At 36.2% G+C, this 23,653-nt stretch overlaps 1 protein-coding gene across 1 annotated transcript; it reads right to left on the reverse strand.

Annotated features, from left to right (window-relative positions):
* Positions 1 to 17,135: 17,135 nt before the first annotated feature.
* Positions 17,136 to 22,957, reverse strand: barhl2 (BarH-like homeobox 2). The gene is made up of 3 exons (XM_028810586.2): positions 22,391 to 22,957; positions 20,720 to 20,945; positions 17,136 to 19,391 (listed from the first exon to the last, which is right to left on the reverse strand). The coding sequence occupies exons 1-3, from the start codon at positions 22,938 to 22,940 to the stop codon at positions 19,079 to 19,081; spliced, it is 1,089 nt and encodes a 362-aa protein (XP_028666419.1). The 5' UTR covers positions 22,941 to 22,957; the 3' UTR covers positions 17,136 to 19,078.
* Positions 22,958 to 23,653: the final 696 nt, after the last annotated feature.

Here is a 23,653-nt window from a genome sequence, read left to right on the forward strand (position 1 = left end):
GGTTTTATTAGCCAATTCAATAGCTCAGTTGAAATGGATTTTTTCTTCCAAAAACAGGGCACCTCACTATGTTCTTGCATTGATTATAAGATGAACAAAATTTGGATAAAACAATCCATTAATTTAACTCAGTTACATGATCCACTGTTTTCAAAAGCACAGATCTTCATAGTGCATACAATTAAAGACTGCCTGTAATATCTTAATAGAGCACTTCAACTTCCTGGTCCTGCCATATGGCTTGGCAAACTTACCGGTCACTATTTTAATTGTGAGTTAAATTTTTTGACATACTGGGAATTTTTGCTCTTGCATATATAATCAAAATCAAATCAAGTATTGAAAATATACTCATCTTCTCTCCAGATACAGCTACTCACATAAAGCATGGCTGTGATGTTTTATTTCATCTGGTGGAAAACAATCTCTTCGTGAAATTAAACACTTATTTAGAAATTAGGCACATATGTCACAACTCCTCCATTATATAATTGTAGGATATGAAATTACTCATTTGGGTATGAATGGATAATGATAAGGTGAAGACTATTCTAAAATGGAAGCCTCCTACCTTATTAAAACAAGTGAAGAGCTTTGCAAGTTATTATTGCAGATTGATTAATAATTTTAATTTCTTTATTGCACCCATGACCTCATTCATAAATAAAACTGGTAAAAAAAATGTTTTGAACATATGAAGCTCAGGAAGTGTTTTCAAGGCTGACCGAATTATTTGTTTCAACTCCAATTTTGCCTCATTCCAACTGTACCTGCCCATTTGAATTGGAGGTTGATGCCTCCATTGCCAGGAAAGACAAACTTGCACTTGTGTGCTTTCTTTTCTAAAAAATGAATGCCAACATATCAGAATTATCGTGCAGAGAATCAAAAATATTCAGCCACCAGATTAGCCCTTGAAGACTGACAATAATTGCTGAAAGAAATGGAGTCCCATTTTGGCATACTTACTGACCATATACAGTAAACCAAACACACTTAAATAGACTAAATGCTCAATAGGCACACTGGTCTTTAGTTTTCATCCAATTAAATTTTTATTTTATACCTTGCAGGGGAAAAGAATTAAATACTGATACACTGTCTCTGGAGTTTGATGATCCAGAATGCAATAAGGAACAAAAGCTCTTTACTTCGCCTGATAGAATTGTGACACTAAAACCCTTTCTGAAAGGAAATAAATCATTTAAGAAGGTGTCAACCTGTACAGGAGTTAACCCCATCTTCAGAATTTTCACTTGATAAAGCTTGTCCTAAGGAACTTATGCAGGTGCACAATTCATAAATAGGTGTTGCAATGTCTCTATATTAGCATTGCTGCTCCCATCTTCAGACATCTTGCCCAACACTGAATAATATCACTTCCACTTCTTCCAAGCTCTAATTACTAAGTTATAAAGATTATAGCTATAAACTGGAGAGAATGAAGGATTTGAACCAGAGAAATTAAGAGGATACATGATCAAGTTATTTTTAAAATTATAAAGGGTATTAGAACAAATTGATCCCCGCTCTTATTTTCTTACAAATTCTTCAATAAGAACGTATAAATGTGGTTAGGACAGATTTTGCACAAATGTTAGAATTTTTTTCTTAATGCTAAGAACCACAGACTCGTGGAATAAGTTACCAAGTAGTGTGGTGGAGAGTTCAAATCTTGACTTGATGTTATTTTGGACAATGTAGATGAATAGGATGGACCAGTTTGTTTTGCTCAATGACCTGCTCTTAGGACAACCTTTCTAATATTCTAAGGATGTCCCCACCTGGAAGTCTGATGCCTTTTGACCAGTAGATATCCTAGAGAAGACTTCTAAGAAGCTCAAGGTCAAATCTAATGGAAGACAAGATATCCTTCTATTTTTTCTTAAATTTTATCTTTATTCTTTTATCCAAATCCTTTATTAAACATGACTTTCTCAGGCTAGAACCCTAACCCTTTTCATGACTTATTGTCTACTTGTTTAACACTGCACATTTCATTCCACTGAAGAAATTGCCCACAGTCCAAGAATTACTTGCATATCTTTATAAAGAGATATTATTAATTACATGGATTCAATGGGACAATAATTTTATATCGAAGCCCCAAATTTATATCTCAGGTTTGAAAAACTTCCTGCCATTATCACAATAAAATTGAACCTCACTATAGGTTACCAATAATTTTCAGAATGAGAGAGCAAATCAGGAACTAGAGAATTTTTTAGGCTGCACAGTGGAAAACAATCACTTTAATTCCTTTAGCCGAAGTTTTCCAGAAATGCCTTATTTACAACAGCAACTGGGAATGTCAAAATGGTTTTAAACCTACTCCTTTAGTTATTGAGCTAGTAAATGGTCCTTTGGTGTGTCATAATGAATATTTCACAAACTGGTAAGGTATCAGGAAGAAGCCTTTGGGAAGAGGTACCTCTGTCAAAGTTTTTATGGACAGGAAAATAAAGACTCTCCATTTTAAGTTACAAAAGAGGATGTGGCTTGCAATATAGGACATACTATTCCATTCCATAAACTTATATTGAGATTTACCAACCTGTATACCATCCATAAGAAGGTGGGACTGGTATAATTTAGGAATTCATTCCACTTTTCATGTTTCAAGATTAAAACCTGTTTCCAACTCTCCTTTATTTATTTAATTTTTCCATTTTTATTGATTTTAATTAGAAACAGATACAGTCCAATCAAATGTAACAAATCAAAGCAAAATTCAACCCCCATCCAAGAGAAAGAGAGAGGGGCCAGGAACCAAAGCTACTCTATAAAAGGAGCAAGAAAAGAAGGGCGTCCGGTGTCCTTTTGCCCGAAATGGGAGCTTATTCTAAAATGTTATTGATTACATCCTGCTTTTAAAAAAAGTTTTAAACAGATCCTTTAAGTGAGAATTTGATTTTTTCCATTGTCAAGTAATATAGAACATTGGTTATTCACTGACTTAAGAGTAGTGGGGTGAGATTCTTCCAGTTGAGCAAGATAAGTCTACATGCTAGTAGTGTAGTAAAGGAAATTACAGTTTGTTTGTCCTTCTCCACTTTAAGGGCTTGTTTATACTTCACGTTCAGAATGCGTATGCGCCCGCATCATGGCTGCCACGCGTTCCCTGCATTCATTTGACCCATCCTCTGAGCAAGTCCTCAGAAATTAACACGATGCGTGCGTGAGTTGCAGTACCAGCAAAAAGTTGGGGGGCGCAGTGTGCTAAAAGTTGGAATGTGACATCAGAGTCTCTGGTTACTATCTACATGTGACAGAAAGCCTCTATGCAGATCCTACAAGATCGATGTGCACGCTTCGATGTTTGATGAATGGTTCGATGTGGTGAAGCAAAATGCCGACATACAAATGCATTCGTGGTGCTTTTATATTCAAGCGTCGCATATTCCCAATCGTAATGACACGATACATTTTAAAAGTCTCACATACCGTCTTCTGTGCCGTCTTTTTTTCTAGGGCTTCCTCTAGGCCTGACAGCAGTGGCAAACAGCAATAGATCACCGCACAGAACACATTAAATGTATGATTTTCCAACTCCCTGCACATTTAGAATCCTAAGATTTATACTTGATATTACTTTCAGGATGAAATGCATTAAAGTATAGATGTTACATTTTACAGATAAATCATTAATTTCATTTACATAATGAATACTGTTAATAATTACACACATGGGGGTGACATGGTGGCGGAGAGGTAGCACTGCTGTCTCGCAGGAAGTCACATCGCTGGTATTCTCTGCCTGGAGTTCTCATATTTTCCTTCTGGTTTCCACAGTGTGCTCCGGTTTCCTTCCAAAGATACACAGATTTGGTGACACTAAAATGACGCTAGTATATGTGAGTGTTTGTATTCACCTTGCGATGAGCTCATGCTCGTCCAGGGATTATTTCTGCCTTGTGCCCAGTGCTTTCTGGAATGGGCAAATCCCTGGATTGATGGATTTAATCATTAAAAATCCTTTTCAGAGATATTACGGTAAGGTGTCATCGGAATTTAATGGGTATTCCAGGCAACTCACAACACAGCGAAGCCAAACCAATTCTCACCATGATAATATCTCACACTGCCACCTGGTGGATTCCTCCAGACTTCCATAAAGTACACGCGCAAGTATAAACAGTAAAATGTTTGCGTAACAGGAGCATCCACTGCAGCATGCGTTGCATCGCGTGAACTATAAACCTGGCCTAAGGCCGTCTGAGAGTACACCAAACACAGCTGTTAGTGGATTAGGAGAGATTGTGACACCAAGGCTGTCTGGTAGGCATTTAAAGATTTTTGTCCAAAATGTTGCTAATTTGGTGCACTCCCAAAACATGTGGCCCAGTGAAGCTGGAGCTCGATTGCAACGTTCACAGGTTGAATCCTGCCTTGAAAATATTTTGTACAATTTTAAACAAGATAAATGTGCTCAATAAAAGATTTTAATTTGAATGATTGAATGCTTTCCACATATGGAGCTCAAGTATATTCTGTGCATTGCTGCCTTCCACTCCTTTTCTGAAATATTAAGTGACAGATCCTTTCCACAATATACTCTGGGGTCTTTGAAAGGAAGAAACTTTAATATATTTTTATAAATTGTAGAGATGCTATCTGAGTCTTCAAGACTGATCAATAATTCTGGAATAGAACAAAGTAAAAGGCAAGGAAAATTGGCTTGAAAGTAGTGGAGGAATTGTGTTGACGACAAGTTGTATTTATCTATGTACAAGTCTCTTTAAGTGTTTTAATCCTGGACATTTTCCAGATATTGAATAGTGTATATGTTTGAGAGGATGGTAAAAAAGGTGGTTGTTATGCAGCAGTGCAACAGATAAAAGCTTTTCTGTCTTAAAGTGCTTCCTACATTGGTTCCATATTCTGAGAGAATGAAGGGTAATTGGATATTTAGTGTAATGATGATAGCTTTTATTAACTGGGGTACAGAGCAGAGAATACAGAGACGTACATCGATTTGTGTCCATGTCCATGTTTTTATAGCTTGTATATAAAAATGTAAAATTGAAAGTTGAGTAGTGCCAGGCCCCCTTCTGTTTAGGTTGTTGTAGAGTTGCCCATTGAATGCGTGGATGTTTCGAATTCCAAATAAATGAAGTTATGATTTAGTCTAATTTCTTAAAAAAATATTTGTTAATGTATATGGGGATGCTTTGAAATAGGAACAGCAGCTTGGGAAATACGGTTATCTTAACAGTGTTGATTCTCCCTGCTAATGTAAGGTGAGAAAGAAATGAAATAATCTGCCTCTTAAAAATGCCTGCAGAGTTTCCCAAAGTACACCTGCTGAGACCTCTGAGGATACATTGGTCTCAAGAAAATAATCGATTTGCTTGGATATGAATTCTGTACAGTTCTCATCGGCTAATGACAGGGGGTTAGGACGCCAGCTTCGAGATGAGTGTGTTGGATGCAGCAATTTAAGCTCCATGGTCAGAGAAGCATGGTCAGAGATAACGATAGCATCGTACTTACAAGATTTGATAGTAGTCAAAAATGATTGCCTATGAGGAAATAATCAGTTCTTAAGTAACAATGATGTACAGGTGAAAAGAAGGAGTATGCTGTTAGGATAGGATTTGAGAACCTCCATGGGTAAGGTAAGTTATGATCCAATACAAACTGTGTAATTATGTTTGCAGTATTAGATGTTATTGCCATTGAGGATCTATCTAGGTCTGGACTGAAAACACAATTAAAGTCTATGCCCATTATAATTTTGTGAGTGTTGACATTAGGGATAGATGTAAATACATTTTGGAAGAAAGTTCTATCATCCGCATTAGGTGCTTAGATATTAATCAAAATCATGTTAGTATTACATAAATTGCCTGTCACCATGACATATCGCCCTTCAGAATCAGATATTGCATCTGATGCTACAAATGGGATAGTTCTGTGTATTAAGATTCCCACACCCCTGGTATTCTTAGTATAGCTAGAGTGAAAAATTTGGCCAGACCACTCTCTTTGCAACCAAAACTGGTCCTTGCTTAATAAGAGAGTCTCCTGTAAAAATACTATCTTGGCATTTAGACTTGTTAAGTGAGAGAGTACTTTCTTCCTCTTTAATTCACTATTGAGACCCTTGGTATTACAGCCCACAAAATTCACTATTTGTTCATAGAAATGTTTTTCTGAACTTTTGTTGATATTTTGTAGTCTTCGGTTAAGGTAGTACATTGTATATACGATAGCTTTGACATAGATTTCATATTATTCCCAAGTGATACAGATATGGAGTGTATTGTTATGTTGTCACTAACGGGGTATAAGGGGTAAAATAGAAATAGCATTGATCTCTTTCTCACCACCCCCTAGACCCTCCCCCATGCCAGCCTTTGTCTGTGTAAGTGAAGCAAGCTACACACAAAGTCCTGGTCTTCTGACATGCCAAGAGAAGGAGCATGTCTAGAGTGAAATGAACCCCCCAGCAGCGGCGTGAAGAAGGTTAAAACTGAGATGACTTGTGAAGATACAGTCCAAATACAATAGACTAATGATATAATCTTAAACAGTCCAAATATAATAAACCAAGGATATAATATTAAAGAAAAAAAACTGTAAAAAACACTGTAAAATGCTGCTTTCTTAAATAAAGTTTAAGAAAAAGACAGTAGCTTGTTACTTTGTGATAGCCAAAGTGTGCATATAATTAATGAAAGAACTTTCAATATAATAACTGAGGCTTAAACAATAGCTGCTTACTTTTTGCTAACCAATTAGACTAGATATAGCCATAAATGGCCCAATTGTGCATATCATTAATGAAAGAACTATCAATATAATACTTGCAGCTTAATATGAAAAGGGGAAAGGGCCGGCCAAAAAAGAAGTAAAATATTAAAAAGGTGAAAAAAAAAAATTATAATATATATTGTTACAGCAAATTTTGCTTCATATACACATATGCCAAAATGCAAGCTTCAACTAGAATCTTCTTTGCTTTGCCAGAACACGGTGTGACTCATGATCATGTGTTTCAAAAGAAAGTCAGGATCAGTCTCCTCAGCTCTTTATCAGCTTTGTTTGGAGAACTAAAAGTGTAAAACTGATCTTCAATAACCACTTTCAGTTTGACTGGATACAAGAGGCTATATCTGATTTCGGCTCTACATAGGCGCTGTTTAATGCTGTAGAATGCAACGCATTTAGCAGCTGATTCACGTGAGAAATCTGGGAAAATATGAATGTGGGTATTATCAAAAATAATCTTGTCTTTCTGTCTGAAGAGGGACATGAGACTTTGTTTGGCCTGTAGTTTATCGAAACAAACAAATAGGCTTTTTGGTTTGGAGGCATTCAATCCACGTATATGTTAGGCTGCAGAGATCTCAATGTCCAATTTAAAGTCCTCTCCAGTTATTTTAGAGAATAGTTCAGCAGTGAATTTCACTGGGTTTGGACTTTCACATTTTTTAGGAAGACCTTCAATTCTGATGTTGTTCCTTCTATATCTATTTTCCAGTCCTGTCAGTTTGTCTGTGAGCACTTTGTACTCTGATTTTGCAGCCGTTGTTTTTTCATCCACAGCAGAAGCTGATTGCTCAACTATTTCAATACGGGTCGTGAACATTTGCTTAACATGTTCAAACTGAACAGAAAGTACTTTAATATTACTCTCTAACTTACTTGTATTTTCCTGTATTTTTTCATCAAATTTTCATAGCATTTCTGTAAAGGTTATAGTAAACTTAGCACTTAAATATTGCTCCAGGTCTTTTATATCCTGATGCAGTTTCTCATTTTTCTTGATTAGGACATTTATTTCATTCATTATTTCATTCCTTATTTCTCTATTGTTCTTCTTTGCATCTCACATTATATCATTTATGTTCCCCCCAGCAATCATTACCTTCAGCTCAGAGAGTCTGTTTCAATCTTCCCCGATCTCCATAGGTGGAGTTGCGAGTTTAATTGGAGATGGTGTGGTAGACTCACAGGGGAAATTAGCTGAAGTTGACAGTGAAGTTGAAAAGACCATTCTTGGCTCCAGTGATCTTCCTGGTGACAATGAATACTCCTTGCCCACCTCACTTACAGTTTCACTTCCCACTAAAGCTCTTGACTGGAGCAAATGCTGCCGTGTCAGGTCCTGGCAGGTCTGTACCTTCACCCATCTGTTTCAGGTCAGTCTCTGAGAGGCCATACAATGAACTTGAGGCCAGCTTAGACTTTGATGGACCTTTTGCTTTTCCTTCTGGGCAATTTATTTGCTACTCATGCTTATTTGTACTTACATGTAGTATTATTAAATCCCCTTGGTATGAATAAATACAAGATATCTCGAAATGATATATAAAAAAGGTTAAAATAACACTTCTTCTAACAGAGCTCCCCCTACACATCCATCTCCAATAACAGACGAGACCACTCTTACCTTTATCACCAGCTGTTTTGACCTCCTCCTTTTCCTCCTGTTATCATAGTTAGAGATCAAGAGTATAAAATACAAGAGATTGTAGGTTTTATACATTGTCATACTATACTGCTAAAGTTATAAACTCAATTGTTCTCAAAATTAATCACTATTTATTATTTTTAACAATGAACATCCTCAGAGAATGTGTACAAGAAAGGTGATATGCTCTTTCAACATCAGGATTTTTCATGAGGATGCCACTGAGACGTTTTGTGTAAAATTCCGAATTTTCAAGGTTTTTCCCATTCTAAACACTCTGGAATTCCTAAAATTATACCATTATTTATACATTCTGTGTCTTCTGAATCTAATTTATTACAAAAATGTTACTTTCTTTTTCTAAGATGGTTACAATTTCATAGTATTTGCCATCTTTTGCAAATGTTCATTGTGGGATATGAACCCATAATATGGTCAAGGCATACTTATTTCCCTTTCAGTCTTACTTTTAATTTTTTCTAACATGTTTTTATCACTTATCTAAGCTTCTTATTTCAGCTTTCATTTTCTGCTTAGTATCATTCAATCTCTCTGTCATTTGTTTTTCTCATATATATTGCCACTTTAATTATCAACTTCCTTAAATTGAAAACACTATATTCTTTCACTAAATTATTTGGTGACGTTTCTGTAGCCAGTCCATGTTTTTTCTTGTAATTGCAGACTTGGATGACAAATAACCATACTGTTGTTTGCAAACTGTATGTGAAGAATCTTCACTGACAAGTGTCGCTTTTGGTTTTGACTGCATTTGACTAAGAGCATGGCCATTGCTGGATGTGGAGAACAATAGCTGGGTTGTTTCCACATCTACACTGTCAGGCAGATCATAGCGTACAGTATCACTGCTTCGTCCATACCTTCAGCAGTTTGTAGCAAAACCAATCACATCATCATCCATTTTGGCCCTGGTGGCTCTTTAGGCATTTTAGGACCTTTAAAATATTGCAGTTTAGGAGACATACTCTGTTCTGTACTTTTAGGAACCCTGCCAAGTGGTTTAAAACACAGAATATCTTAAATATTTTAAAAGTAGGATAGTGTGGTGTAATGGCCAAAGAACTGAACTTTAAATCCAAGAATGCTGATTCAGTTTCTAGCTTAGACCTACTATGTGCTTTTGATCATGTCACATAACCAATGTGTCTACTAATATTTGTAAAATGGCTTGGGATTGTGTTTGTTAAAGAAAGATGCTATTTATAAAATACCAAAAGTACATTTAGAAACATATGTGGATACAAAAAAGTTGTTTTAAACCTTACAACCACTAAAGACCACAACTGTACAATTTTAATGTAAAGTTTATAGTCTTTAACCAACACCTTTAATGAGGCCTAAAGGAACACTATTGCCTCACTGTTAAACACAATTTGAGCTGCATGCCCACAAATGTTCAAATTCTGTACTTTCAAAATGTTAATCGAAAATATACATTGTTGGAGGTCTAGGACATGTAAACCCTGCAACTACAATACACACAGTGAGATTATTAACCTTATCTGTTTTATTTGGTTGATTTTGAACTCATTGGAAGGGCAGGGAAATGCTTCTTAGATTATAGCCTTATGAGGTGTGTTCTATGTTTCACTTAAACAAAGTTGTACCTGATTTACACTGTATTGTAACCACAAAAGATGTGAAATCTATTGACAAATGTACATTGCTGACAGATCAGAGTACTGTAAGTATATAAATGGCTGAATTTGCCAACTTCAGGCTGAAGATTCAGATCCCTCCTCATTTGTTAACTTCATTTAGAAAAAAATTAAATACATTATTAAATTTAATCTATAACACTTTAGACATTATTTAAAATTTAAATGTGGCTGATTTGTTGATTGATTGATTGGTTGACATGTTTTGTAAAGCTGCCATCAAAAGAATTAAGAAAGTTTTACAGAATGGTTAAACTTGACAAATGCACAAGTCGTGGTCATCATAAAAAAATGTGATACACATTATTACAAAAATTGTAAACAATAGTTCTTGGCAAGCTGACAAATATGTCTACAATATACATAAAAATGTCAGTTGTCCAAAACTAATACATTTCTCTACAGAGTGATCCTTGTCCTTGTCCTGTGCCCTGCTGTTACAAAGAGACCTAAGAAATTCTTCTTTTTTATTGATCACTGCATATATCTACAGATTACACAATGCAGAAGAACACAAACAAATTAAACACATTCTCTAAATCATGGGGAGAACATTTCCTGTACAGTTCATATTTAAACCCCCATAATTAAAGATTCAAATAATCTAGAAACATGTTTATGGAAAAAAGATCTTCCAGATTGTATTGGTCACCGCAGAATATTACCTCTGTAAACCATTAATAATTCTGATAGCTATTGTTTTTTGTTAGAGCTCCTCCAATTTTAGATTATAACTGATAAATTACAATTAATGTCAAATATCAGTCAATAAATAGGTGTTTTCTTTTACATCAGTTTTCTATAACTTTCTTTTCCTGCTTTGTCCAAAACTATGGCAGTTAACTCTATGTAAATTAATAGCGATGTTTGGTTTGTCTTGCTTTATTAATGAGTTATGCATTATCATGTATTGATCTATGTCAGTGAGAAAATGTGTGGATGAAAATAATTGTATTATTTTTTTTGAAAATTAGTTCAGGATGGTTTTTAATATACAGTGACTATCTATCTATTTGTGAACTTGCATATTCCACTACAGGAATACTGCATGCAAACGTCTGCAATGCTGAGTAAAACCCTGTGTGGGACATCACTTATCACTCAAATCTCACCGAGAACCAGTTCAGAGTCAACAATTAACCTAATGTGCATGTGTTTGGGACAGAAAAACCAGCGTCCCCCAAGTATAACTGACATGGTCATGGGAAGAACATTCAAACTCTACAAATACTTCAGAGCTCCCTAGAGCTATGAGGCAGCAATGCTAACCTCTGCACAATTTTACCATCCAGAATGTGGAAAATGAAAATGCCTATTACTAAACAATTCTTATAATGAGGACATTACACACTCATCCTTTAATCAGTGTATTTTTTTCAGTTGCTGACAAAACAATCTTTCAGTGAGCCTGTAAGGGTTGACTTTTCCTCTGATAATTTTATCTTTTTTTGTCATATAATAAATTTTACAATGCGTCATAAGATAATGTTGCGAAGCTGTGCAAAAATCAAACTTCATGTACACTGTCTGTATTTGTAATTGTTTCTGGTTAGGTTTCATCACGATGGTACAAGAAAGTATGGCCATTTCCTCCTGTTTAGTAAAACATCAAACTATTTTTGTATGGTATCTTAAATATCAACATAAAGATCTTTGTTTGTGTTGAAATGAGCAAGGTGACCAAGTCATTCCTCTTTATGGCCGCAGGAATTAATGAGAGCAGCTTCAATACAAGCCCTTTATCAACATATTAAGGCTAGACAGACTGAAATGTATAAAGTGCACTAAGAGTATTAATATCTACAGTACATCACAGAGCCCCAATAAGTCATACTTGCATGAAAATGTCACTTTAGGAAGTGAAAATATATCCTTTACAATATGAAATATCAAAATTAAAATGTGTGTGCAAAAGAAGCAAACTATCAACATATGTACAGTACTTTATTATTGCTATTATGATATAAATGAATACAAGGAGCCCTGCACAAAAAGAATCTGTAAAAGGTGCCTTTAGCTAAGATACATGGCGCTGTTGTCTCTCTGAAGTACTAATGCTCTACTACAGCATGTGCCCCGAGTGCTTTTACACCCAATAATTGAGGCATGGCATCTTAAATATATGGTTACATACTGCAAACACGATAATGGAGTTAAAACTAGAAAAATTATTTAGTTCGATGTTTGGGTCGTTCACGTGTAACGGCCACTTACTGTCATAACTGACTTTGAAAATGGATAACGTGTAACAGAATATTAAGGCAGTTTTCGTACTACTTGATTTTTATTTGTGCTAACTTCATTTTTTTTACGCTTGCAGATAAATAATATAATTAACAGCACAACTGCATTCCGGCATTAATATTAAATTCCGAGACGAGTCACTTTGCCACAATTTGCACCTATAAAAATCTTAATTTTTACACTGCAGATTAAATGATAAAGTTTGAGAAAAACACTAGCCTTAATTTACTAAAAATAAGAAGATAGAGGGCTTTATTTTAATTTATTTTTTGTCATGTTTCGTTTATTTTATTTTGCCTCTGTCTTCATCGCTGCGCTGGCTGTCTCTCTTTCTCTTAGGAGCAGATTAACATTTATAAATTTCATTCTGTGGTAGTACTCTTATTTAACATCCGGTATATTTATATTTAATAAGTCGCGGTAACCATCCTGAATCTCAAAAGCACCATCCAGTCTTTAAACGGGAGCAAGCTTTCAGGGAATTGCAAGAAGGTATAACACTCAAGAAATAAAACAGGTAGGCATGAATATGGAAGACGACTAAACATCGTCGTTATTGGACAATCTTGTGGAATAAATAGTGATTTAAAATTAAAGAATAATTAATTTGTTGCTCTGAAGAGTTAGTAGCAACTGCCTGGAAGCACAACACCCCGTTTTTGACGCAGAATGCCTGAAGCCAAAGCAATTAAGGATACAAAGTATTGCCAGCTGACATAATACGTATGTAAATTTGTCATTCATTGGCAAGTAAGCTACGATTAAGTATCACATGCTATCCCCTAAGCAAAAAGGCATTATAATGCAAGCACAGCACTGTACGTAAAGCTTTAAAAAAAATTACTTATTTAAAAGGAAAATATAATGATGTGGCATGGGCAACTGATACTACAGATATGCGACAGCCTGCTCGGAAGGATGCATTAGACCCAGTATTTCAAACGCCTAAGGTGAATAGGTAGCAGAGGAGCAGGGGTTCAAAAGCGTGCTTGGTGTTAGGGTGCATTCTTACAGACACGGCCTTACCTATCCGAGTGTATTGCTGGATCAAGCAACGCGCAGAGGGGTCAGCATCCTGAGACACTTGTTATCTGATCAAACAGTAAGTGCATCCGTGTTACATATATACATAATACATTTCCAAATACTTTTGTTGTGATGTCCTGAATCAAGATCACAAAAGCCCAGCTGGCATTTAATTTCACACGTATTTATCGCAGGACCTGCGGTGAGGTACCTCCGTACTATGTAAGAAAAGGTAAATGTAGGTGTGTTTCGAGTGTGCAGTGAAATTAAATAAAAGGATGAAGGCTGACCATAATGGATCGGTAATTTGTAGGATGGCGGCATTTTGGAGGCATACATGTGTCTCTCTCGGGGTGGTCAAATGACCACATGCACCGTGTGCTCGTGTCACGCTAATCGCTGGTGACATCCTAAGACACTCAGCTGTGGCGGATTCTGCTGTGTTACAAATTGAACCCCACACCGGACTACACTACTCGGATGGCGCCTTAACTGAACTCGAAGCTTCCCTAACTCGCCTTAAAAGTGATTTGTTCCCTTTATCCGTAAATCGTGAAAGTAAGCAATGCGGTTCATTGTGTCTTCGTTTCTTTTCGACATCACCTGCCGGCACACTTTTTTGCCCTAACCTTTTCCAAAGAAAGGCGTTATTTTCTCGAGATCGCTGCAGCTCACGTCGGCATTATAATTCTCCACAATATTAAGTCATTTTACACCTTGCTCGACCATACAGGTTTAGAATTATGCAAGGCTAAACCATAATGCCTATCAGCAATCACAGCCTCTTTGCAAAAATCCCAATTCACACTTTACAGGAGGCTAACCTTGTTATAACTCTTTTCCAAATGCATCAGCTTTGAAACTACACATGTTCACAAGACACCATCTTAAAATTCATCGCTTTGACACGTCGCCATCACCGAGGGGCAAGATTAAAGATCCAACCAACAATAATTAAGGGACACCCATATGCCCGGTAAAACTCGCTTCGTTTTTAATTTATAGGTTACATATAAATGCTCTCCTAAACTGTAGGCATAGACGCGGTATTTATTGCTTGAGAGTGTTTTGCACATCATGAGCGCTTGTTCGTACCTTTCGTTGACATAAACGTATTTTTAATTAGATTTTGTGATATATTGTTTAAATAAAAGAATACCTCTTCGTGGTTTGAAAGTGGAGCAAGAGGCGTGATAATGAGTAGGCTGTGGAAAGGGAAAGTGTTACCTCATTAGGGTAATGACTAAGACATCCCCACCATTACATCGGCTTGAAAATGTGCCAATTAAAGCGCCCTACATGGATTCCTAGGGGCTCCTGGAAGCCAGTTCTCAAGAAGATTGTGTGTTGCGGCTAATGCGTGTCATGTAAATGAAAAGACCCAACATCTACGTTTAATTTTCTTCTCCCCACTCTTTCTTTTCTTCAAAAGCGCGCTCGTTAAACCCCTTATACAGTCTAATCAAAGAAACAGCTTGTTAGCAGCCTATATCAATACCCAGGCCACCCCTCCCCTACAAACACACACTTATATAAACTGGGACATTTCCAGACACTTAAAATATATCCTCATAAATATAACCTTTTAAAACTGTTTACAATAACATTCCTCCTTTCCAACCATTTGTTGCTCTATGGACTTCGTGGGTTTTTTTTTCCTTAGTTGTTAACTGAACGCTAGTTCTGGTGATAAGACTTTGAGACATGTGACAATACTTAGTGTATGGTGGCAAAACTGAACTCGAAAAGTTACCAAAAAGCAGCTGAACACATCCTTCAGAAACTCAGTATTTGAGTTGGCGTCGTTCTGACCAATACTGTAAACGGCACATAAATATGAAGTTTCTTGTTCATGGTAATGATATTTTAAATTACATTGAAATCACATGTACTTTATGAAACACTGCTATATAATTGTATTGATATATAACCAACACTCATTTTAAAACATTACTAACACCAGAAGTCTATCTTAAAATCAGTAATAATGGAGATCGTTTATTTTCCCTTGGTTTAATTCTGAACTACTTTCACTTTAATGTCCGTTAATACGAGTACAAAAGAGGTGAAAAGTAACACTTTAGCTGCAGGAAGCGTCGTGCAATTCCTGATAAATCATTTCGTTTTCCACGGACACCCGGGTTTGGTGCAGCGCACGGTCGCACTTTGTCTTGGCCGCATTTCATTACCGAACTTCAGACTGGCGAGGGAGAGCCGCTCCTGGAGCTGTCTGTGGTGCTGCGCTTTACCAACGACCTTCCCTGTGCATCACAACTGACTACTTTTTTGACAGTTTATTTGTTTAACATAATAAGGCTCTCGTTTTCAAAATACGTGATTTTCTGTATTCTTCGCTTCTTTTTTCCCCTTCGGTAGTCTTCGTTTGAAATATGTTTTAAAATTGTGGTTCATTTGAAGCTCTCCAGGCTCGTTTGGTGTACTTTAAAAGTAGCCCATCTTTATTGTATGTTTTCGCAACGTTGTTTTTATCTGTCCTGTAATGAAATCAAATCTGTGCACAAAATGCAACGAAATAAATCATAACGTGATATTATTGTTCCCTGTATCAATGTGCTCAAATACCGTGATATATGTAATTTGTTAGTTATGACAGAATAAGCATTTAATGCTAATATTAACTAAAATGTTTAACCTTTAGCAGAAGAATATTCCTTGAGTAGAGGTCACGCCATACAATTAGTTAAATCTTCATAGTGCACGTATTATATGTAAAACGATACTTTTTAAGTTTAGGCTCTTTTTTCATATAAAAAATTTTACGTGTAACAGCCTGGTCTCAATAGCTACTCGAATACAGAAAGTTTTTTACAGAATCAGGTGCGTTAGGACGGGCCTCTATACACGATGGCGGCACTAGTTCTTATAAGATATGCCATAGCTTGAATGGAGGTGAGCCTGCCTGCAATAAGACGTTATCCTTAACCGTTTCGTTTTGTGTGACACTATAACAGTAAAGCTTCCCAACAGATTTTAAGAATATCTTTTTTTTTACATTTTTTAATAGAAGAAAGTATCTCTGGCATCGAATCTGAAATGTGTTTTCAAATTACGCCTAATGAAAGACTGGTAAAGCGTGAATGCGGTACTTGTCTACGGAAAATATTGTTTTTCCTGTACAGTATTTCGAAACAAACGCTAAGTAAACTTTTCATATTGACCTCAACAATTCTTTTATTTCCATATCAAAAAATCTACCGAGCATGGATTTGAAGTGGTAAGATAGTAATATTTCTTTATTATTGATCCTTACCATTCCTCCTCTACCAATTTCATTCCCAGGTCTAACGTCATGTGTACCCAGGAACTGGGATGTCAACAATTGGACATTTCTCTTGTATAATATTAGTAGGTCAGTACGAAGTATCCTTTTTGTAATTAAATGTTATACTGTAATTACTGCTAGACTGTTTAGGATCACCTTGTACATTATTCCGAACAACAAAATTGTGTTGTGGCCTTATGTAAAAAGCCTATCGTTCCTCTACTGAATAATTTATTAAGCTGACATGAGTACATCTTACTATAAGCCTTAACCAACTAAATAAGCACGCTTTCTATTAGAAAATAGATATTAAATGTGATATATACTTAACCTAGAAATGCGCTGTTAGTATTATTGTTCAGATTGTGCATCAAATCTACTCATCGTTACATAAACAAAACAAAATCCGAAATGATGCGTAATTACAAAATTATTAAGCCCTTTTTCTTCTTTTCATAATTCACCAGTGTTAATATTTAGCTAAGAGGTAGAAAAATTGACAGTCGCCTTGTGTGTCATTTACTCCCCCTTTATAGACCATAGCAAAGGTCAGCTCCGTTTTAACAGGAATTTATTAGCAGAGAAATCAGCAAACGGTTCTCCAATTAGGGAAGCCCAAACAAACGTGCCCTGAGGCTCTTCCATTCTGGAGTCAATTCACATGAAAGCGCCATCTTACCACAATCCTCCAGGGACCTGGATAATGCTATTTTAAAAAAGATAGTATTTTAATGTTCATTTAATTACGCTCCCGCTTTAATGTATTTACTGGTTTCGTCTACCCGCTAATAGATGTTTTTTTTTTTTCCTTTTCAAAATGAGTAAACTTTTTTTTTCCCCTCATACTTTACACACGCAGAAGTTAAGCGAGGAAAAAACAATCAACACATATACAGTCCTCTCACGCATCGATAAGTGTGCAAAAGCAAACCTGAAAATGGAATGGAATCTTAGCTGCAAAATTCAGAAATTCAAAGCTGGTTTGGTAATATAAAAGTGTAAAAAATGTTTGGCTCCCTGTTAAGAGTTTTTTGAATTACTATTCGTTAAAAAAACACTACGAGGAGTCAAGCGTTTCAATGTGCGCAAAGTTTCTCATAGTAAAGCTCAAAGAAAGCACAAGTCGAAGGGAGCGAAGAGACCAACTTCTCTGTTAAATCCGCGGTCCGTTCTGCGTGTTTCCTAATTAGGGCGCATGTACGACCTGTTCAGCTTCAAATGAGCACCAGTCAAGTGTATCATTATACGTGTACATACAGCTGAGGAGGATTCGTACGCGTTATGATAAAGATGATAAATCGTCATCTCCTGGGATTTTTTTTCTTTTTTATTTCTTGCCTATATTAATTTTTCTTTGAATTCCTCGGCCTTCACTGATTGCTCACGCTGCGATGCCCTACGCCTGCTGTCTGTCTCGCTCCCCGGAACAGCTGCCAGGCTGAGACCACCTTCTCGTTTCCCAGGCTGGTTAGTCGGCCCCCCAGACCATCCATTCTCACCATCCCAAAGCTGTTAAATATTCACTTGGACAGATACACATAATCACTGCCACCTTAAAACGATCATATTATTTTAGTAAGAGCTTTATTTAGTACTGCGCGCCGTCTTTCTGCATTTATTATACTCAGCAAAAAAGTATTAAATTGTAAAAGGTAAATGTCTTTTTCTCTTTTATTATTTACAGTACTCACATATTTTTCTGGGAAAGTCCGCCTAAATAGTCTTCACTCTCAAACTCAACATTACACATGTAAGAATATATCACAGGGTTTCAGTGCTTGTAAAAAAAAATTAAATTTTTTATTGTTTTTACAGATGGTATTATTGAAGAACCTCTCTGTATGATAGTTTTAACCAATCACAAAATCTAACGGATGTTTTAACCTAAATAGTTAGAATCAAAAGACATTAAAATGAAAACAAAAAGGAAATTTCTGCACGTGTTACTAAATGTATATAAGCGATTTTCTCTGAAGACATATAATAAATATGATATTTCACTCAGTTCTTCAAATGTACATTTTATATTAACGGTGCATGCCACTTCAAAAAATAAAAAGGTCGCAAGAAGCAGTGTAAAGTTCTCCGACCATTGCCATTGCATGTTCAGGCTTAAAGAATTGTTTCACTTGTAAAGTGTCTCATTTCTTCCGAGTTTGCGTTTTACCTCCTCCATCTTCTATAAACTTTAAGTGTATTTGTTAGTATTATAGGTTGATTTGTAGAAAATAAAAAATAAAAAACGGTCCTTTTGTTCAACTGCTTAGGTTCTTTAATTTTCCTCATAAAAAAGAAACAAAAAACTTGCGGTCGTTCTCCATTTCCGTTCCACTGAACCACATATTAGTGGTTTACAGTTCTTCTGCATTTTCTCGTTATTTTTAGAAAAATGACTTATTGTGAAGTTGAATAAACAGTCTTTCTTGCCTACCGAGGATGTGGTGTACCAGGCAACGAGTTTGCGAGGGGATTTAGTGCAGGCTGCCCCCCTGGTCCAAGACCGTGGATGAGGACCCTCGGGACCAGCGGCCTCTGTAGGCCAGGGTGAGGCGCCGGGGGAGTCCGGTACATGCTGCTGTACATGGCGGCGGCTGCGGCCGCTGCAGTCGTGCTGTCCATAGTGCCCAACAGACTCGGGTGGTAGAAATAAGGAGACGGGAACATTCTCTGTAAGGCGGAATAATTCCCCGCTTCAGCCAGCAGCTCTAGTCCTACAGCAGTCTGCCTCTTCCACTTCGTCCTGAAAGACGATCAGAATAAAACAGATCAATTATTTAAGTGGTTTAGAATTCCCAATGCCCATTGCATGGTCTTAATTTGGTATAACTTAAATCACTTAAAGCAAGACTTTTGTACATAACTACATTTCATTAGAAAACAAAAGCCTCCACAACGTAAAGAAATCAGTTATAGTATTCAATATTTCCATTAACAAAAAAAATTATAAAAACGAGTTGATAATATACAATAACAGTTGAAGCCACTTGAATTATTATTTTTTTCTTTTTTAATGCTGACCAACTTAGAGAAATGAAGAGATTTATGAAAACAAAAGCGTACAGGTTTTTAAAACAAATGCATTTCTGACAGCTCATTATCCGTTTCGTATAAGAGATACAAATACAAAATAAATAAATAAAAACACTAGGATGAATAACAAAAATGAACTTTTCCCCTAAATTTTGAAATCAAAATAAGAAAACGCATCGGTTAGAACGCTTTGTGAGTCTGACATAAGACTACATAAAATGTAGTCCAAACATGCAAATAAGTTCACGTCTAATAACAAAAAATAATTGGCATATATGTACTTTATAATAAAAATGAGATGACCTGAGTGGAAATAATTATTAAAATATAAAGATAAAAACGCTCGAAGAAACTTTTTTTAAAAAATAAATAAACGAAATATATCGAATATAACCTCAGAATACGGCCTGCAACTATGCAGACTGGAAATATGAAACGTGCAGCCCAGAAATATTGGCATACGCTAACTTTTAATGACGTAATGATTTTGTGCTTCTTAAATTTGGAGACGTTTAAGAAATAAGAAACCTTTGATAAATTTGAGTAGAGAATCTTTTAATGTTCGCGAATAAAAGAAAATAACAATTTGTGCGGGTATTTTATACAAATGCAGTACTCCTTCAGTAATTGATAGAAACAACTTTACTACTCCAATATTCAATATTGGTCATTTGCAGAATTTCATTATTGAGCTATATAAAGAAGAAAGATGGATAAATTCTACAAATTTATAATTTGCACTCCACGTGGTTTGCAGTTTTTTGTTTTTTTCGGTTTTTCGAGTTTCTTGTATCTCGTTAGATTAAAATTACTGATATCGCCCTTTGGTGCATTGTGTTCTTTCAGTGTAAACATTTGACAATTGTAATTTTTTTAAATCCAATTTTAACTTGATTGCATCCATGCTCATATATGCAACTTTCCGTTTAATCAAAGAAAACAAACGCTGCAATAATGTATATTCAATCTATCAAAATAAAAAAAATGCTTTTTAGGTTGCAAGGCTAGCCGACCCCACTAAGTACGCAATGAACGTACCTTCTGTTCTGGTACCAGGTTTTGACCTGGGTGTCTGTCAGATTCAGCGCCGCAGCCAAGTCCATGCGGTCCTGGACGCTCAGGTACTTCTGCCTCTCAAAGCTGCGCTCCAGCTGATTCAACTGATGGTCAGAAAAAGCTGTCCTCGCTTTACGGGGCTTTTTGGATCGAACTGGGGGGCTTTCTCTGCTGCTACTGATCTCCCGATCACCTTCTTCTTTCGTTCCTGTTACAGAAAGAATAAATTAATATACAAAAATTTAGTTTCTTTACAATGTAACTTTTAGAATAAGATATTACTAATATATATGCTACTTTTGAACGCAATCTGAAATCTGGGGCTTTTATCGTTGACATAATAAGGAAAGGTATGAACAAAAAATGTAATAATTTGTTTTATTATTAGATGGAACTTCAATGAGTTAGCGGTTTCGTTATTTTCATATTTGCCAAAATATGTATTATTAATTATACATAATAAGAATTTATGCTGCATGAAAAAAACCTAAAATATTTAGTTATAAAATATTTTTCTGGCAAATAATCAACGATGTACTTAATTACTATGCTGTCCGTGTAACTACGAAAGTCAAAATATAAAAATTATGTACAGTATGGTAAAATTACAGTTAAATCGCACAGAATTTTCAAAAAATACATTGCATGTCTATTTTAAATTTGTTGGTCAATTCTTGTACACGAATGGATTAAACATTGCTGTAATATCAGGTGAAAAGGGGGACATGACGAAATTCTATTTGTCAACTTTAGTTTTCTTGCTGAAATGCTAGGAAATCAATACGTCAATCCGTCTCTATTTGTACCAGTTTTTTGCTGCACTCCGCGATCTCCCCTGTAGGAAGAACAATAATCTCTCTAATTGACCCACAGGGGAGGTATGTGAACAAAAAAAAAATCGCCAGGCAGACTGTACATCTGCTTTTCTCTCTGTTATGCTAATACAAAAGGCAAAAGAAGGATTCGAAAAATCTCATATTTTGTGTATTTTGAGTCAATGTCAGCGTACTGAAAACAGCAAATGAGATAGTTTACAAATTTGGGCACGAAAATAACACTAGGGTATACGATTTTTAAAGAAGCTGCTATCGGCGTGCAAAATACCTATCGAAAGAATGAAATTCCAGGATTTAAAAAAAAATCATGTGTAAAAATGACAAGGAGGCCCACAGTCTGTTAAAAAATAACATTGAGAACTGCAAAGAAATGCCGATTTTTGTGACCTTTTTTTTGAAGTTTAAAGTATTTTAGCCAAACATATGCTATAAACTATACTTAAGATACAGTTGGAACGCAGAAAACCATCATAATTACATATTTTATTATTTAAATGATACATGCAACAGCTACAATAAATATATAAACTTTTCTAAATCTAGGTTTGAAAAAATTAAAAGTGTAATTGGTATGGACAATACCTGTAGATAGATAGATAGATAGATAGATAGATAGATAGATAGATAGATAGATAGATAGATAGATAGATAGATAGATAGATAGATTTAATAATTTAGGATTTTTTCGTAATTTTAAAAATACGGTATTTGTTTATATCTTTTCGTTTAGACGGGATTCTATAAAGCAGAGTTAATTAGACACTACATATTAATGTGTGCACATTTCCTTTGACAAAAGAAATATAGCAATTCTTACCGTTACATTTGATGTCGCTCTGTATTTCGTCTCGTTTGTCCAACTTGCCCTTACTTTCCTCTTGTTCTAATTTTGGTCTGAATCCCTCGTTCGCTGTGGCGTTTTCTTGTTTGGGAGTGTGATGGGGAGAAGATACTGTGGTTGTGTACGGTGCGCAGGCAGCCAGTGGTTTACTGTCGCCCAAAATGTCTTTGATTAAAAACGAAGAGGTGGCAGTCCTTGGGGCAGATGCCGCTGCCCCTATCTGCTGCGGAGGCTGCGGTGAAAGCTGCAAACTTTGCTGCTGGCTGTGGTGGTGATGGTGATGCTGAAGGTTGTCTTGGGCCAGATGTTGATCAGGATGCTCCATGGTGACCGAGACAGGGGAAGAAGGCGCCGTCCCCACTGTGTCTATCTCTGAGCATGGTGATGGAGTGGCCTGATTTCTAAAATCCGAGGTCCGGCCGTCGCCGAGCCGAAAGTCTCCGTTCATTAGCACGGGGCTGCCGGAAGTGTTATTAACAGACAAGATAGTGTCTATTCCAAAATTCGATCCGCTGGACCCTTCCATAATTAAAAGTCCAAACAATTAAGAACTCGTCTTCATTACAAGGCTTAAAAATAAATACTTAGTTCCATTTAAATCTCTGGAGGGCAAGCAAACGATGAAGCAACCATAAACCCAGGCGATCAATGTCCCTCCTTTAAAATGCTGATGTTAATACACAACAGACCAAAAAGTTGCGTAGATATTAATTGAATAAATACATAAATATATAAATAATACCAACTAGTGCACAAAGTTTGGTGTTTTGCAGCAGGTTAGTTGGAGGGTATTCTCCCAGTTTGGTTACATTCAATATGGCATCAGTTTCTTGTTTTGTGTAGTCCAGTCCTTTTGTTCTGGTAATTGAACTTTCTTTCAAAGTTGAGGTGTGGAGAGACACGCCGGACGAACTCCTCGACACCACGCTCCTTTTTTGCTTGTAATCGTCGTAGTGTTGCTCTACAATGACTTCCTACGCTGACGTCACCGCTATTGCAATGGGAACTCATATTTTCTCCTTTATTATAATCCGGTCCCTGTTTTATCCAACTCTGCTGCTATTGGTTATTCCATGACGTTCGCTGCGTTGAGCCAATTGGGGGGTTCTACTTTATCTTGTCAATTGTAAGCCGGCAACTGAGTATAGTGAATGCTCTTTTAGTAATTCTCAGGCTGCTGCCTTAAAGACTTGGAAGGAAAATGATAGTTAAGAAAAGATGTAAATATTCCCTGATATT

This window comes from Erpetoichthys calabaricus, chromosome 10 (assembly GCF_900747795.2).
Source record: "Erpetoichthys calabaricus chromosome 10, fErpCal1.3, whole genome shotgun sequence".
Lineage (NCBI taxonomy): Eukaryota > Metazoa > Chordata > Cladistia > Polypteriformes > Polypteridae > Erpetoichthys > Erpetoichthys calabaricus.

Bases quoted from the DNA above. Each gene is read 5' to 3' on its own strand.
- barhl2 (XM_028810586.2), bottom strand. From the start codon at position 22,940: ATGGAAGGGTCCAGCGGATCGAATTTTGGAATAGACACTATCTTGTCT. The intron at 20,946-22,390 runs GTAAGAATTGCT...TTTCTGTAACAG, and splicing joins GAGCGACATCAAATGTAACG to GAACGAAAGAAGAAGGTGAT. The intron at 19,392-20,719 runs GTACGTTCATTG...ATCGTCTTTCAG, and splicing joins ACCTGGTACCAGAACAGAAG to GACGAAGTGGAAGAGGCAGA.